The sequence below is a fragment of the Ambystoma mexicanum genome, chromosome 2q (assembly GCF_040938575.1).
Source record: "Ambystoma mexicanum isolate Mex_15411 chromosome 2q, UKY_AmexF1_1, whole genome shotgun sequence".
NCBI lineage: Eukaryota > Metazoa > Chordata > Amphibia > Caudata > Ambystomatidae > Ambystoma > Ambystoma mexicanum.
Window position 1 is genome coordinate 698,472,832 of NC_090924.1, and position 16,809 is coordinate 698,489,640.

At 46.9% G+C, this 16,809-nt stretch overlaps 1 protein-coding gene across 2 annotated transcripts in view; it reads left to right on the top strand.

Moving 5' to 3' along the window:
- NKTR (natural killer cell triggering receptor) overlaps window positions 1–16,809 on the top strand; it is a 1,715,190-nt gene that overhangs the window by 294,725 nt on the left and 1,403,656 nt on the right. For both annotated transcript variants that reach the window (XM_069647908.1, XM_069647909.1), the window contains exon 3: window positions 2,279–2,353. In XM_069647908.1, the coding sequence (XP_069504009.1) occupies window positions 2,279–2,353 (75 nt within the window). The remainder of the gene's footprint in view (window positions 1–2,278; window positions 2,354–16,809) is intronic.

Here is a 16,809-nt window from a genome sequence, read left to right on the forward strand (position 1 = left end):
TTGCGCCACACTGTCTCAAAGCTTCTTCACTGATCTCTCCGCCGGGAGATGGATTCAGCTACTGCAATTTTGGATGGAGGATCTGTATTCCGCATACGGAGACTGGATTTATTTCTCACTTTGCCTTCTAAAACGTGATGCTTGTCCAGGATATATGCAACAGCCACTGGATTTCTCGAGGGGGTCATGGCTTCATCCCTCGCCTGCTGGCCACGCGCCCCATCAACACCTTTCTAATCTGCAAAATAAGCAAGATTTGCCAGCACATAGACTCCAACTCTGCCTCCACAGACCCACCTCACATCGCTCCCCCATAATCTCCACACTCTAAACAACATTCAAGAGACTCTCTACAGAGGACCTGGTAGAAACCCTGGCTGCCCTAAAAGCCACATCGTATACAGACAATCTACTCCCAGCATCCATTCTCAAGACGCTCCCCGCAGAAGCTCTCCTTTCCCACCTGGAGATAATCCACAGCTCCCTACTTCAAGACCCCTGCCACTCCCTCTACTAAAGAAACCCACTCTGGATCCCGACAACCTAGATAACTATTGCTCCATCACCTATCTTGCCTTCCTAGGTAATATCGAGAAAGCAGTAGCCGTGCAACTGCAGCATCACATCGACATTAACATTCTCCTCCAAATCTACCAATCCAGGTTCAGATGCAGCACAGAGATGGCAACTATACCGATGGTCGACACGCTCAACATTCTTGAAGATGGCCACTTCCCTCAAGATCGACTCGAAGGACATCCACAGGCTCAAAAGCTGCCTCACTGATCCAGTTGTGGATGTCCGGTGCATACTTGAAGCTCAACCCCTCCAAGACCGAATTCCTTCTCACCAACACCGAACACCCGGACGTACAGAACTGGCTATCAACCATGAAACTTGAGTGTCACACCTGAGCTCACCTCCTGCATCAAGTCCCTCAGCTTCCACATTGACAAACTCCTCCTTCAAGACCCACGAAGCTAAGAAAACTCAGACCGCTAAGTATCTGCTCTACCTCCTGCGGAAAGTCAAGCACTTCTTTCCTCCCTCAGTACAGCTTTAGATTCACTGTTCAAGTACTGGTCCTATCCCACCTGTATCTTGCCCTGACCACCACTGTATATCTGTTCTGTTACCTTTGAAAAGAGCTCTGTTGCATCTTGTAGCTAGGTCTGCACTCAATAAATACAATGATAATAATCAGTGGTAATAACTAGTGAATAATGGTGTATTGGTACTCTACTGATAGACAGGATTCTACCCTATTGCTTAACTGTAAGGAGTTGTAACAGCACTTCTTAATTTCCCCACTTCCCCTTGGTTATTATGATAACCTGAACAAACACATGACCAGAAAAACTTACGGCACATAGTTAGGATTTTCTGTTATAAAAACTATGAAGACCTGAGGTCTTCCTAAATTGCCCTAAGCTCAACATAAATCTATTGTCCTTTAATTTTGTAGAACATGGAGCTGCTGTACACCTTTTGGTGTTCTTGCCGTTGCAAAGACGCCAACCTGAGCGTATTCCAGTGTTCTGCAAGTGCAAACCGGAAGTAGTCTATTTACCGCTGGTTCCGTGTTTCTGGGTTTGCCTGACTAGCATCTGGCGGGCTGCCATCTTAAAGGCAGGTGCCATGGCAGATGCGAATTGTTAGGTTTTCCGGCGTCTCCGGCACCTGAGGAAAGCAGTTTGACTCTGGCAAATGGATTCACAGCATGCAAGGTGGGGGGGAGGGGGTTTCTTGTGTGATCGTGGGTGTTTGGGAGTAATGCATCACTGAGGATATCGGGGAATAGGTGTTTTCCTAACAGTCGAGGCGTGAAGGATCATAGGTACCCGAACATGTAGAGTAGGACAAGTGTTACAGGTATGCCCAGTCCATGCCCACTTTTTCAAATAAGAAAAAACGTATGTAAAACACCACATCAACCTCTAGATTGAGGCCTATGCACAGCTTGAGATTGGTCATATTTCAAAGTTGCTGAATGATCCATGTCGTTCCACAGACTTTAGTAATTTGGGGGAGTGTAGTTCAAGCATTATATTTGATTTAAATAAAGACCAGTATCTATTTATGTATTCCTTTGCATTTCAGAGCAGTTTTAGATCACTGAAAATGTTGAGGTCCATGCAACCTCTTTCAAGAATGTCTTTAGATAACAGAGCAATGCCGTTTATTATCAGACTGAGCCTACTCTTTATACAAATGTGCATAAGATATGTATCTTAATGTTTTCTAGTCTTTATCTTTATACTCTTATTTTTTATTTCAGTTGGCCGGATTACATTTCAACTCTTCTCTGATGTGTGTCAGAAAACCTGCAAAAACTTTCTCTACTTATGCACAGGTAAAAAGGAATTACTGATGCATACTTGAGCATGCTCTGGATATCTCTGGTTCCGGTAGCACCTCAAGACCTTCCTCTTTGCTTCTGCCTTCTCTCTTCCTCTCCCCTGCTGATTTCCTGTCTGATACTCCACTGGTCACCTGGCTACCCTCTGATTTTGGGCCCAGGTCCCTTCCAGCCCAATTGCACACCCGCACTGCTTCCCGCAACCCTTGCACTTGTAACCCTACAGTCCACCTACCTGCACTTTGGGACACCTGCTGTCTGCACTTAACCTTGCACCTTGCACCTGCCACCTGCTGGCCGTACTTCTTGTTATTGTTTGATCCCATGTACAGCACTGCCCCCTCCCCCTCCCCTGCGCTTGCGCAATATCAATGTCACTTGGCCTAGTAAGATCTTTGGCTCTGTCCTCCCTCTGTTCCCCCTTCCTTGCCTCGTTGCGCCTCGAAACATTTGTGTATAGGCGCGTTACAAATGCCATATCATATCCTGTTATGATACAGCTGCATTGTTTGATATTATTGCATTTACCTCTACATTCGGCTTAAAAGGAACATGTACAGACTTGCAATCAATTGCTTGTGAGCATTTTCCATAGCTTGCTTTTTCTCATGTTTTTTGAAAAACAGTAAAGTGCTGTTAACTGAAATGTACACATAATGGTCCTTTTTAAAAGCAGTTATCCATGTCACGAGATAGGTCTTGAGTTGTACTCTAGAACGGTGTATGATGTGTGCACAGCTAGGTAAGTATGTCTGGCACTGCTCCTTGCTAACCTTGTCATATGCTCCTAACTTTTTTTTTTTAACAACTTTTTTTTAAGTTAACATGTTGTGAGTACAGGATCACGTGCCACAATGGTTGCAGTACAGTTGGCATACATATGGAAAATAACCCCTCGGAGTGCAGGTTAGCTGAATAGCAAGGCATTGCGCACGTGTGTGTGTGTGTTGCGCCCATTTTGTGCTAATCTTATCCGTTGCTGCATCGTGTTAAGTTCAAGTGCCCTCGCAGCATTAAATCATATCAACCGCCCCTGAAGCTGACATCACTAGATGCTTACGCCCCTTTTCACAACGCCAATCCACGCCTCTTGTCAAGGTGCTCTGTGCGCAAGCTATTGACGTGTCTCCAGGGAAATGGCCAGACGCCTCTTTCCTCAAAGTATGAACACACTCCTTCTCATCGGACAACATTGGAGTTGCTTTTTCAATCGTTTCACTTTTATTTATTTTTTTGGATTGCCTGCGACTCGTTTCTGCTCTTTTCAGCTTTCTTCATTGCACGAAGCCCCTGCGAACAGATACTTTCGAATGGAGTGTCCGCCAATGTATTCTAAATCTTTGACACGTAATGTCCACAGCTGTGCACTTCGTAAACTTTTTCGGCAGAGGGCGTCCTGCGTCGATGGCGTTGGGTTTATGTCCCTCGAAAGCCTCTGTCTAGGGCGACGTCACAGGATGTTATAAATAGGACGCACAGCGTCTGTAGCCTCAGTTCCTTTTTTTTCGCAAACGTGTTGCTTCGTGTTACTCGGCGCGCCTCGTGTGTTCATCATTACAATGTCTTTCTCTTTGACCCCTCCGACTCCGCGGTCTGGCTTCAAGACCTGCAAGGACTGCAAGTCCAAGATGTCGTTCACCGACCCGCACCGCATTTGTTTGTGGTGCCTGGGCAAGTCGCATGACACAGACTGCTCGAAATGCCAGTCGCTGACTGCCAAGGCCTTGCGGAAGGGGAAGCTCCAGGTAGGTGGGGGGCTCGAAGCTTGTAATTGCAGGGGGGTTTCCATCAGCGACTCGAGGGGCGACTCTCTGCGTCGGAAGCAGTCCCAGGGATTTTGGACCCGGAGTTGTCCCCGCCATTCTTCTTCCTCGTCCCGGCACTCTAGGAAGCACCATCTCTGGTCACCTTCCCCGTCCTCCTGGGAGGATGGTGCTTCGAGGAAGATTGCATGCCCAACGTAGTCCTCGACTCCTGAGGATGGGCTGCGTTTTAGGAGCAAATGTTAGCAATGTTTCAATCGCAGGGCACGGGTCCGATCGTGCCGTCTAACAAAGCCGGCCAGGATCGGTCTTGTACCGTGGCTCACACGCCTTCGGGCTCGGGTCCACGATACGACTTGCATCAGGAGCCTTTGAGGTCCCGTACGGACAAGGATTCGAAAAGTCGGAAGAGACTTGCTTCTAGGTTGCGGCCCTCGTCCCCAGCGAGACCGCAGCAACCTACTGAGGGCTCGAGGCTTGCGTCGACTTGGTCGGCGCCCTGTCCGTCCGACTCGGACGTCGATGCTTTGCCGTTGTATCAGCCCATGACGCCGTCGGCACCTTTGTCGACGTAGACTCCTTCAGCGCTCACGATGTCGTGGTTGTCGACGCTCTCGGCGTCAAAGGCGTTCCGCGCTCTTGATGCCTTTGGGTATTTTTGCCCGCAATCTACCTTTTGGAGTACTCCGATGTGGGGGGCCCTCCTAGGAAGGCTACGGCGGAGTCTGTGGGGCCTGTTTTGGACTCAGGCCCTCTTCTGTCACCAGACCTGGGTTTCACCTCCCTCTGGCTGACATTTATGAAGAGGAGGAAAGGTTTGAGATTGAGGACCCTGATGAACTTGATGAGGCTTCACTTTTTTCTGGAGACAGACAGTTGGAGGAGTTGAGGCAGACCCTCCATGATGCCAATGGGTTGGACACTTCTCCGGAAGTGGAGTTCGGTAGGCCTGAGCCTTCGTACTGGGTCTTCATACAGGAGGCTCATGGCAAGGGTTTCAGAGTATCTGGGCTGGTCCAGTTCTCCTGAAGACTTTGTGCAGGTTGATCTAATGGACATTTTAGATCAAGATCTGTCCTCTGACCCTGTTTTGCTATTTCATCTTATCTTGCCAAAAAGGGTAGCAGCTGCTTGCCAGTCCCCGGAATCTCTTCCGGCGGTTAATATATCTTTGACTTAGCAGCTATTTATCTACTCGCCCCTCTCCAGAGAGTTTAGTGGTTCAGGCGGCTACAGCACCCTGGAGGCAGGCGGCGTACCCTACCATCCCTCCGGATAGGGACGACAAGCGCTTCGACAGTTGGGCCCGGCAGGTATTTTCTGCTGGGAGCATTGCCTTTAAATCGGGCAAGGTTTTCACACACCATGTGGAATTGTTTTTCTTTTGCGGCTGAGCATATTCCTGAGGGGGGAGAAAGGGATGGGTTATTTGCTCCTGTGCAGGACGGCAAGGATGCCATGTGCTAATCTCTTTAGTAAGGTTTAGATATGGCCGACAGTGCTAGCCGATCCATGGCTGCGAGCACCGTTGTACGCAGATTTGCGTGGTTGCGGAAGTCTGTTTTGCTCTGGATGTGCAGGCCTGTCTTCTCAACATGCCCTTTGATGGCACACATTTGTTTTGGCAGTAAGGCTGACAAGAGTCTTGAGCAGTTGCAGACCTTGAAAGCTGTGGCTAAATCTTTGGGCGCAGCTGTGCGTGAACCTCTGCCTTTTCGTCCTAGGGGACAGCAATGGAAGGGAGGTTCTTTTCGTTACTACTCCTCCTTTGGTAGATCAAGAGGGGCCGCCAGTCAAAGGCGCCAGTGAAAAAGTACCCGTGGTAGTAGGGGAAATTGTGGTGACAAAGCCGCTCAGGCAGCTGCCTCTCTGCCTTCAGGCACTGCCGCAGCCACTGCCAAACAGTCATGAGGCCATGCCCCATGGTTCGCCGGTTGGGGGCAGACTGTCTCAGCATCTCGAAGAGTGGCAAGCCATTACTTCAGATGCGTGGGTTCTGGATACCATAGCCCATGGCTACTGCCTTCCCGTCCTTCAGCGGCCTCACGACAATCCACCGGGGAAACTCTTTGAAGCTTCCGGATCCGCTCCTTGTGCAGGAAATCTTGTCCGTGCTGGAGAAATCCGTTATAGAACTGGTGTCTGTAGAAGAGAGGAACAAGGGATGGTATTCCCCTTTATTTTTTGATCCCAAAGAAAGACTGGGGATTGAGACCTATCATGAACTTGCGTTGGTTGAACAAACTTCTCCGGAAGGACAAGTTCAAGATGGTCCCTCTCAAGTCCTTCAGGCCCTTCAACTTCAGGATTGGTTGATGTCTCTGGACCTCAAGGATGCTTACTTTCATGTGCCGATCCATCCCGTACACAGAAAGTACCTGAGGTTTGCGGCTGACGACTTGCACTTTCAATTTCGGGTCCTGCCGTTCAGATTGACATCTGCCCGAGGGTCCTCAAGCAAATGTTGGTGGTGGCAGTGTACTTCAGGCAGAGGGATTCATGTCTACCACTACCTGGACGACTGGCTGATCCCGGCTCTCTCTCCTGAGCAAGGGTTGGATCATCTCGGTCTCACTTGCCGCACACTGCACAGGCTGGACTTCTCCCTGAATTTCAAGAAGTTGCATCCGACACCTTCGCAGCAGCTCCAGTACATTGGGGCTGTGTTAGATACGTCCCTGGGTAAGTGTTCGCCTCCCAAGGTAAGGGCTCATCACATTGTGCAGATGGTGGACAAGTTTCAACATGCCCTGAGTCTCCTGGCTTTCGAATTCTTAAGGTTGTTGAGCCTCATGGCATCCTGCATTTTTCTGGTGCCACGCCCCAGGCTGTGGATGAGATCCCTGCAGTGGGTCCTCAAGATGGTGGTCACAGTTCTCCGGCAAGATGTCGGATCCAGAACGCCAACGAAGGGAAGCTGATGGGGGGTGGAGGGCGGGGGGGGGACCATTTTGCAACCGTGGCCGGAGGTTACTTTAGTGACAGATGCTTCCCTCACAGGATGGGGCGCTCATGCCAACGATTTGACAGCTAGCGGTCGTTGGTCTCCGTCGGAGTCCAAACTCCACATCAATCTGTTAGAGCTGAGGGCCATCAGGCTAGCCCTGAAGGCATTTCTGCCTTCTGTGCTGGGGAAGAGGGTCCTGATCATGACGGACAACACAGTGGCCATGCATTACCTCAACAAAAAAGGGGGGTCGGGTCATACCTGTTGTGCAGGGAGGCAATGCAGCTCTGGTTCTGGGCCATCCAGCAGGAAATTTCGATCTCTGCAGTTGATCTGGCCAGAGATGACAATGCGGAGGCGGACGCTCTGAGCAGGCAGAGCATGATCTCTCACGAGTGGGAGTTGGCTCAGGAAGTCCTTCAGGAGATCTTGGCCCTCTGGGGAACCCCGCAAGTGAACCTCTTTGCCACCAGTGTCAACCGGAAGTGAGAGCTTCTGCTCAAGGGAATTTCCTCCAAGAGGAGCCTTAGGCGACGCGTTGGTGGTGGATTGGTCATTCCCAATGTTGTATGCGTTTCCTCCAGTCCCTGTCATTCCTCAAGTGTTGCGGAGGTTATGGAGGTTCAGTATCTGAATATCATTTGAGTCAAAAGGTGTTTCTCCCATCGTTCTACCCTCCTCATCCTGGTAAGGAAGAAGAGAGACTTCATCGGTTGGATCCTAGGAGAGCTCCGAGCTTTTACATGTCTAGGATGTCCTGGGTCAGAGTGGACAATCAACTTTGTGGGATATGCTGGGATATGCTGGACACCGATTGGGCCAGGCTGTTACCAAACAGACCTTGTCCAGGTGGATTATTCTCACCATTACAGAGTGTTACCGTTTGGCGGGTAAGGACCCACTAGGGGCATGGCTACTTCCACCGCTCTCCAGCGGGGTGTTCCTATTAGGAATATTTTTGATGCTGCTACATGGGCTTCAATCCACACTTTTGTTCAACATTATTCCCTGGATACAATCCATGGTCAGGATATGGCCTTTGGGAAGGCAGATCTTTATTCTGCAATGTAATTGGGTACTCTAAATTCTTTTCCCTCCTCCATTTACTGGTACTGCTTTGGGAGTATGTCAAAGATATGGAATACGTTGGAGGACACAATCTATTCGAAGAACAAGTTTTTTTACCAACTGGTAACTTTCTTTGACTGGATGTTCCTCCAACGTATTCCACATCGCCCTCCCAGCCTGCCCCTCAGTAGAATTTCCTATGCGATTGCAGCTTCCGTTTCCGCAAGGCTAAATGCAGTCAAGCAGGTATGAGACTGGTGCCACACGTTCTGAGGGAAAACATTTAAACTGAAGCTACGGGTGCCATGCGTCCTATTTATAACATCCGGTGATGTCACCCTCGACGGAGGCCTTCGAGGGACATAGACCTGACGCCATCGACGCAGGACGCCCTCTGCCGAAAAAGTTCCAAAGTGCACAGCTGTGGATATTACATGTCAAAGATGTGGAATACGTTGGAGGAACATCCAGTTGAAAGAATGTTACCAGTTGGTAAGTAACCAGCCTGCTTCACAAGGTCCGTGTAGAGGATTATGATGGTGCTTATGCACGAACTTCGCAACAATTCGCCAACGCTATCCAAGTAATGAGTAAGTGTATTCTAGATGTGATGCCATTTTGAACACAGAGAGCTAACATTTTATGTAACTTTTGTAAAGGAAACTATGCCATAGAATGCAGAGTGCATTTTCAAGTAAGGGTTGTACACTTATCAGGTTCCTTTAATTACAGTATGTATGTTTCGAATGGATTGTGTCCTCACACGTATTCCTCATCTTGGATATATCCTTACTTTCAGCTTGCTTCTTCGGAAACATTTTTTCTTCTCTCCACCAGAGGGCGCTCCTCTCGAGGCCGCGGCATCCGTCGAGCACCGACGTCATCCACTGTATAAGAGCCTCGAGCGCGCCCATTGGTTTCAGTTCCGTTTTTCCGTTAGTTTTGCTTCGGATCGATTCGAACGGTGCTTCAGTCTTTCGTAAAAGAAAAAAAATGTCGTCTTCATCGAACCCTTCCACACCGAAGACGGGATTTAAAAAATGTCTAAAATGTGGAAAGAATTGTCTCTGGTGCCTCGGTTCCGACCACCGAATTGAAGACTGTGGTTTGTGCCAGTCGATGACCCATAAGGCCTTAAAAGAACGCAGAGGTAAACTGGCGATGGCAGAGGGTTCATCGAAGTCTACTTCGAAGGGGAAAGACTAGGCCGAGTCTTCGAAAAAAAATCATAAAAAAATATAGGTCGAGGAGTAGATCGGGAAAGTCTTCGTCGTCCAAAAAGACAAAGAAAAGACATCGATCTCCCTCTTCTTCCTCGACGTCTTCGGAGGAGGTAATAGCATGCCCTTCGAAGCATGACTCCCCGAGTAAATGGGAAGCCTTTCGAGTTTCCATGCTAAAGCATTTTGAGAACGCAGCTCAGACCCCCTCAAAGTCTAAAGAAGACCATGCCCCTGCTCACGAAAAACGTGACAGAGGAAGGTCCAAAACAAGAAAATCCGACAAAGTTGTTGAGGGTGTCATCCAGGGACTCTTCCCGATCACCTCACGAAAAAGACCTTTCGGTGTATAAATCGGAGGCAAAGGGAAACAAAATGGCATCAAAAAAACACCATACGCCATTGAAGTCTACATCAACGCCATCTAAGTCTTCGAAGGCTCTCGAGTACAAGGCGTTGACAACTCATTCGAAAGAGGTTGTGTCGAGTACACGATCGACAACTACGAAGACTCCTTCAACAGTGTCGAAGGTTTCCACAATTCCCTCGACGATTACCTCGGTCATCGAAGGTTCCCTCGACAACATCGAAGGTTGTGGTAACGGCATCGACACCCAAGCCTTTAACAAGGGAAAAACCTACATTACCAGAGAAGGTTTTTCAACCGGAGAGTAGACATGATTTTGTTTAGGACCATTTCATCTATCTACGAGGGAGAATCATCAGCAGATGAAGAAATCACCTCTGCTGGTGTTAAATTTGGCACAAGACTGGTTCCAGAGTAATTAATTGATCCTCAGTCAAAAATTCAGGATTTATAAGAATGCCTGCAAACAGCAAGTGGTCTGGACACCTCTCCAGAGTACGAATTTGATAACCCAGACCCATCAGAGCATTCTGATGTGGGCTACAGAAAACTTATGAATTGAGTTACTGAATTTATGGGATGGAGTAGAAATTCACCAGTCTATCAGAATGATGATATGACTGATATTCTATCAGGAACACCTCATTAAGACCCCATTCTTCCATTTCACATTGGCTTGCAAAGAAGGGTTAATTCTGCATGGGAAAACCCTGAAGCCATCCCGGCAGTAAATAAAGTTTGTGTCTAAATATGGACCCTGCAATCCTGATACAGAATATCTGAGCAGACACCCATCTCCAGAAAGTCTGGTAGTCCAAGCAGCCACTTCCACAAGAAATGCTGCATACCCTACAATCCCTCCAGATAGGGACGATAAAAAGGTGGATGCATGTCTAGGAAGATTTTTACATCAGGGAGTATAGCTTTGAAGTCTACTAACGTAACCTGTACCTTGGCAAGGTTCACATATACCCTGTGGGACTGCATGCCAGCGGCAGCTGTAAACATCCCAGAAGGTGAAGAACGTGATTTCTTTCTAGCCATAATAAGGGATGGAAAGGAGGCTTCGGGAGAATGCCTTAAATCAGGTTTGGACCCAGCTGACAGTATCAGTAGGTCCATGGCAACTAGCACGGTGCTAGTTGCCATGGATTTGAGTGAGATTTGAGTGGCTAAGAAAGTCTGGTTTTGCGCCGGATGTGCAATCCAGGCTTCTTAATATGCCTTTTGACGGCTCGAGGTTGTTTGGCAGCAAGGCGGATGAAAGTTTGGAGAAGCTGCAGACCTCCAAGGCTGCGGCTAAATCTCGGTGCCCCTATAAGACAACCTCAACAACGCCCCTACACAGGCTCATCTTCCTGGAGGGGTCGTCCTTTTCGTTATTATTCCTCAATTGGAAGAGGACAGGCCAGTTAGAGGGGTCAAAGAAAATTTCCTCGGGACGAGGAAAGTGTTAGATCTGCCCTAGCAGTGGCATCTGTCCCTTCAGCCGCTGCTGCAGCTGCCGCAAAACCACTCTGAGGTTTTGACCCACAAGACCCCAGTGGGAGGCAGGATCTCACAGCATCTAGAAGAATGGCGGGGCATTACTTCAGATGCTTGGGCACTGGAAACAGTATCCCAAGGTTACTGCCTTTTCTAAAGAAACCTCAGAATCACTCTCCAGGATACAACTGTCAAACATCCGGATCCGCTCCTGTTGCAGGAAGTCTTAACCCTGCTACAGAAAGGTGCAATAGAACATGTACCTGTAGCGGAGAGGAACAAGGGTTGGTATTCCCCATATTTCCTCATTCCAAAGAAAGACTGAGGACTGAGACCCATCTTGGACTTGAGAAACTTGAACAAGTTCCTAAGGAAGGACAAGTTCAAGATGGTCACACTTTCTCAGATCCTTCAGGCTCTCCAACTCCAGGATTGGTTGGTATCATTGGACCTTCAGGATGCTTAATTTCATGTGCCAATCCATCTCAAGCACAGAAAGTACCTGAGGTTTGCGATTGGCAATTATCACTATCAATTTTGAGTTCTGCCATTCGGGTTAACCTCCGCCCCAAGAGTTTTGACCAAGTTGATGGCGGTAGTGGCAGCGAGTCTCAGGGGAGGGGAGGGGGGGGTTCATGTCTACCCCTATCTGGACGATTGGATGATCAGGCCACGTTCTCCAGAACAAGCCGGGATAATCTGTCCAGGACTTGCCTCTTCCTTCACAGACTGGGTTTTTCTCCGAATTTAAAAAAGTCAAACATGATACCAGCACAGAAACTTTTTTTTATCGGAGCAGTTCTGGATACTTGCTCGGGCAAAGCCTCGCCTCCCGAAGAGAGCTCACCACATTCTGCAGATGGCAACACAATTCCAAAATGCCCAGTATCTTCCGGCCTTCAATTTATTTATTTTTTATTTTTTTTCCCTCCGGTTGCTCAGCCTGATGGCATCCTGCATTTTTCTCGTGCCAGAAGCCAGATTGAGAATGAGATCCCTTCAATGGGCTCTCAGGACTCAATGGTCCCAATTCTCAGGGGAAATGTCAGATCTGTTGCAGGTTCTAGCCAAAGTAGCACAGGATCTACAATGGTGGGCTTACAGATATCATATCCTCAGAGGAGAATCTTTTTGGCAACCATGGCCGGAGATAACAGTAGTAACGGACACCTCACTCAAGGGGTGGGGAGCCCATACCAACGATCTGACAATCAGCGGTCACTGGTCTCCATCAGAGTCCAAACTACACATCAACCTTTTAGAGTTGAGGGCAATCGGACTAGCGCTGAAGGCCTTCCTGCCCTCTGTACGGGGAAAGAATGTCCTGATAATGACGGACAACACAGTGGTCATGTACTACCTCAACAAAGGGGGAGTGGGGTCACTACCACCGTGCAGAGAGGCGATGCAACTCTGGTTCTGGGCAATACAAGAAGGGATCTCTCAATCGGCAATTCATCTAGCTGGAGAACAAAACACAGCAGCGGACTATTTGCAGGCAGAACACAGTCTCCCACAAGTGGGAGATAGCTCAGGAAGTCATTCAAGAGATCTTCGCCCTTTGGGGAACCCCTCAAGTGGGTCTGTTCGCACTTCCGGTTGGTAGCGGTCGCAAACTGTACTGCTCAAGGGAATTTCCCCCGAGAGGGGCTCTAGAGGACATGTTTGTGGTGGACTGGGAGTTTCCACTCCTGTATGCATTCCCTCCAGTCCCTGTGATCCCTCAAGTAATCAGGAGGTTGAGAAAGTTCAGGAAAACCATGATCCTAATTGCTCCGGATTGGGCCAGGAGAACGTGGTACCCAGACCTTCTGGATATGTCCATCTGCCCTCCATTATATCTTCCAAGAAGAGAGGATTTTCTCTCGTGAGAGGAAGGTCATGTTCTCCATCCGGAGGTCAACACACTCAACCTTCACGCATGGCTTCTGAGACATTGAGATATAAGGATTGGGATATTCCGGATGACTTGATGGAGATTTTGCTTTCGGCCAGAAGGCCAGCAACCAAATCTCTGTATCGCTGTCGTTGGAACAAGTTCAGTAACTGGTGCAGGGAAAAGAATGTGGACCCATTTCAATGTAATATCCCCACAATGTTATCTTTTTTCTATTACATTTAGCTAATCTGGGGCTCCAGGTTGGTACGATAAAGGGATACTTAGCAGCGCTATCTATTTTATTTTTAAGCGCTCTTCAGAGGAAGAATCTTATTTCAAGATACGTTTTTAATAATTCAATTCTTAAAAGGTTTAAATAATGTATTTCCACAAATACCTTTTCAGGTTCCAGTGTGGGATTTGAACTTAGTTCTGAGATTTCTCACATTTATTCCATTTGAGCCTTTACACTCTTGTCCGCTAAGGCTCCTTACTCTAAAAACAATACTTCTTGTAGCATTGACATCAGCACGCAGGGTAAGTGAGTTACAGGCGCTTTCTAGCAGTCGTCCTCACACCATCTTTTATAAGGACAAAGAGTTAAACCATCTTTTTTGCCAAAAATTGTTTCGGTATTTCATCTGTCACAGAAAATAACTTAACCAACTTTTTACCCTCCTCTTCATGCAAGCAAAGAGGAGTGACTACATAGACTAGATCCCAGAAGAACTCTTAGTTTCTTTATTTCAAGATTGGCAAAAGTACGTCAGTGTGATCAACGTTTTGTGGGCTACACTGGCCGCTAATTGGGACTTGCTGTAACTAAACATTAACTAGATGGATAATTTTGGCTATAACAGAATGCTATAGATTGGCTGGGAAAGAACCACCAGATGGACTGACACCTCATTCAACCAGGGGCATGGCAACTTCAACAGCACTAAAAAGGGGTGTCCCTGTACAAGATATTTGTGCAGCAGCCACATGGTCATCCATGCATACCTTTATAAAACATTATGCCCTGGACTCCACTTCTTCTCAAGGAAGTTTGTTTGCTAAATCTGTACTCCATTCTGTACACAATTAGAAAAATTCTGTGCTCCCACCTCCTGAGACAAAACTGCTTTGGGAGTCTATCTAAGATGCAGAATACATGGGAGGACACAATCCATTCGAAGAACAAGTTACTTACCAACTGTAACGTTCTTTCGATTGGATGTTCCTACCACGTATTCCTCATCGACCCTCCCAACCAACCCCACAGTACAGTTTACGTGAATTACACTCTAAATTCTTTTAAGGCTTGGGTCAAGAGAGACACGCCATTAATTACAATCCATGGGCTATAATATACGAAAAAACAGAACTGAAACCAACCTGCGCGCTCGAGGCTCTTATACAGTGGATGACGTCGGTGCTCGACGGATGCTGCCGAGGGACATCGACGCCGCGGCCTCAAGAGGAGCGCCCTCTGGTGGAGAGAAGAATTTTTTTTTTCCGAAGCAGCGAGCTGAAGGTAAGGATATATCTAAGATGAGGAATACGTGGGAGGAACATCCAATCGAAAGAACGTTACAGTTGGTAAGTAACTTGTTGTTCTCTTCCACGGGTGGTACATGCTGGTGGCCTACCGTTCATTTACATGGTGGCTTTATGGGAGGCTTGGATTCCGCATTCGATGAGTAATACCCGCCTGCTTCGTTGGAGCCATTCGCAACAAATTCCCCAGTGACAGCGCACAGTACAGGGGTTTTTCACACACTGTGCTGCAAGTTCAAGTATACAATTTGTAGTTTTTATTTAGCCATCAACATCACCAAACTAAATAAAATACAAATCAAATGAGCATATACAAAAAGTTGTTTCAATTTTTCAGTGAATCAAGAACACGCCTCGTTTATGAGGGACATAAAAGAATGGTTCGTGTCGTTTTACGCTCACCTCGTCCGCATAAATCCATCCCCACTCCATTATACCCCACACTCGTACTGGGTGGGTATGAACGGCCAAGGTGCCAAACATCATGTACACTTAAAAAGGGTTCTTCTGCACGGTGACAGTTGTTCTCTTGGCCTCCCCAGACCCAGTGTCTTCAGACTCCCGTCTTCAAGACCCTGCAACAAACAAGTCATAGATTCACATACACACCCACTTTTCTAATCCTTTATAAACACCTTAACATTTTACCGTAGAAAATCTGAGCTCTGCAAGGTATTTCTTTGTTGTGCTGCCTGTTCCCAGGCCACTTGCTCCCCTGCTTGATGAATCAGCATGTTGGTTCGTCCAGGTAAGGGTAGGTAAACTATTTACTTCTTTATCTTCATCAATTGCTGATATCAAATTTTCTATCCATTTCCATCTAATGTGTACCCAGCATTTTCATTTTCATTTATCTCACTTACTTCACCGTTGTCTAATGTTTCATGTATTTTGATCTCGATATATATAGCAAATTGCATCAATGTCCATTGTAATAGAATGGAACCTTTCGTGTTCCTTTTGATGAATGAAAGTATATTCAACGGACGAGGAACACGTTACAATTTGCGGTATACGAATCAATTCTGTAAGAAAGTTATTGCTGTGTTCATTCGTCTAGGTTGCACATCTTTTACTTCTTTGAGTAAAACAAATGTTGAGTAGAAAACTGATTTAATTCCATCAATGACATGCATACAGTATTTTTTTTTATTTATATTTTTTGTATACAGATCTTAGGGTTTTCAAGAATGCCTGCTTCTATGGTTTTTAGTTGCCTATCTTAAGAGCCATGCCGAAAGTCTGGGCACAGTCCTGCATACATACCCGAAGGATATTGATTTAATAAGAAGATGGGTTAAATATTGTGGTTTTCCGGTGGACGAGATTGAAAGTAGAGCACAGAATGTCTTCAAGAACATGAGGGCCAATCGATTCTGCAGCCTGCGCTTTACCGATGATATGTACGAACAATTGAAGTACACAAAATAGCGTTGAACCAGAATTCTTCATAAATTGCTTCCAAATGCAATTCCAACTAAGAGGCTGATTCATGGAATTAGCTGCGCGTAAAATGCAGATTTGCGCGCTATTCTGCCCGAAAATCCCTGTTTGAGGTATGGATATTTTGGGCGGAATGGCGCGCAAATCTGCGTTTTACGCGCAGAGAATTCCATGAATAAGGGGCTACATGTATGCACACGCTGTCCGAGGTGAGTCCTGGATGATGAATTAGCTGTGCTTGTTATGCAAGACGATGGTCTGCATAAATAAGTATTCTCTATGATCTCTCAATCTAATTAGGGTAGGGTATTGAAAAGGTAACTTCATCAATGGATTGGAGCTTTAGGTGTATATTTACTTAAAATGTGTCTTACTAAAGTTTCCATAGTTACCAGATAGTATTGCATTTTTACTATTCCACATTTGACTATACAACACCTGTCCCTGCTTTCTGGAGCCTCTAATAAATCAAGGAATTGTGACCATTAGAAAACAATGCCATAGTGCCCTCTAAGTCACATAATGTTTTCGTAATCAGTTGCTTGACATGTCCCTTTTTTTTCGTAGAGCATACTGATGGAAGCACAGACCCTCACAAGTGGGGAAACCACCGACACGTCCAGTATCCCAATGGTGAGCCCTACCGACATGCACAAAGTGATATTCTCGAGCGTTGGATCTGCCCACATATCGAACACAAATTTGATTTTCCCATGTACCACTTTATGACAATGCACTG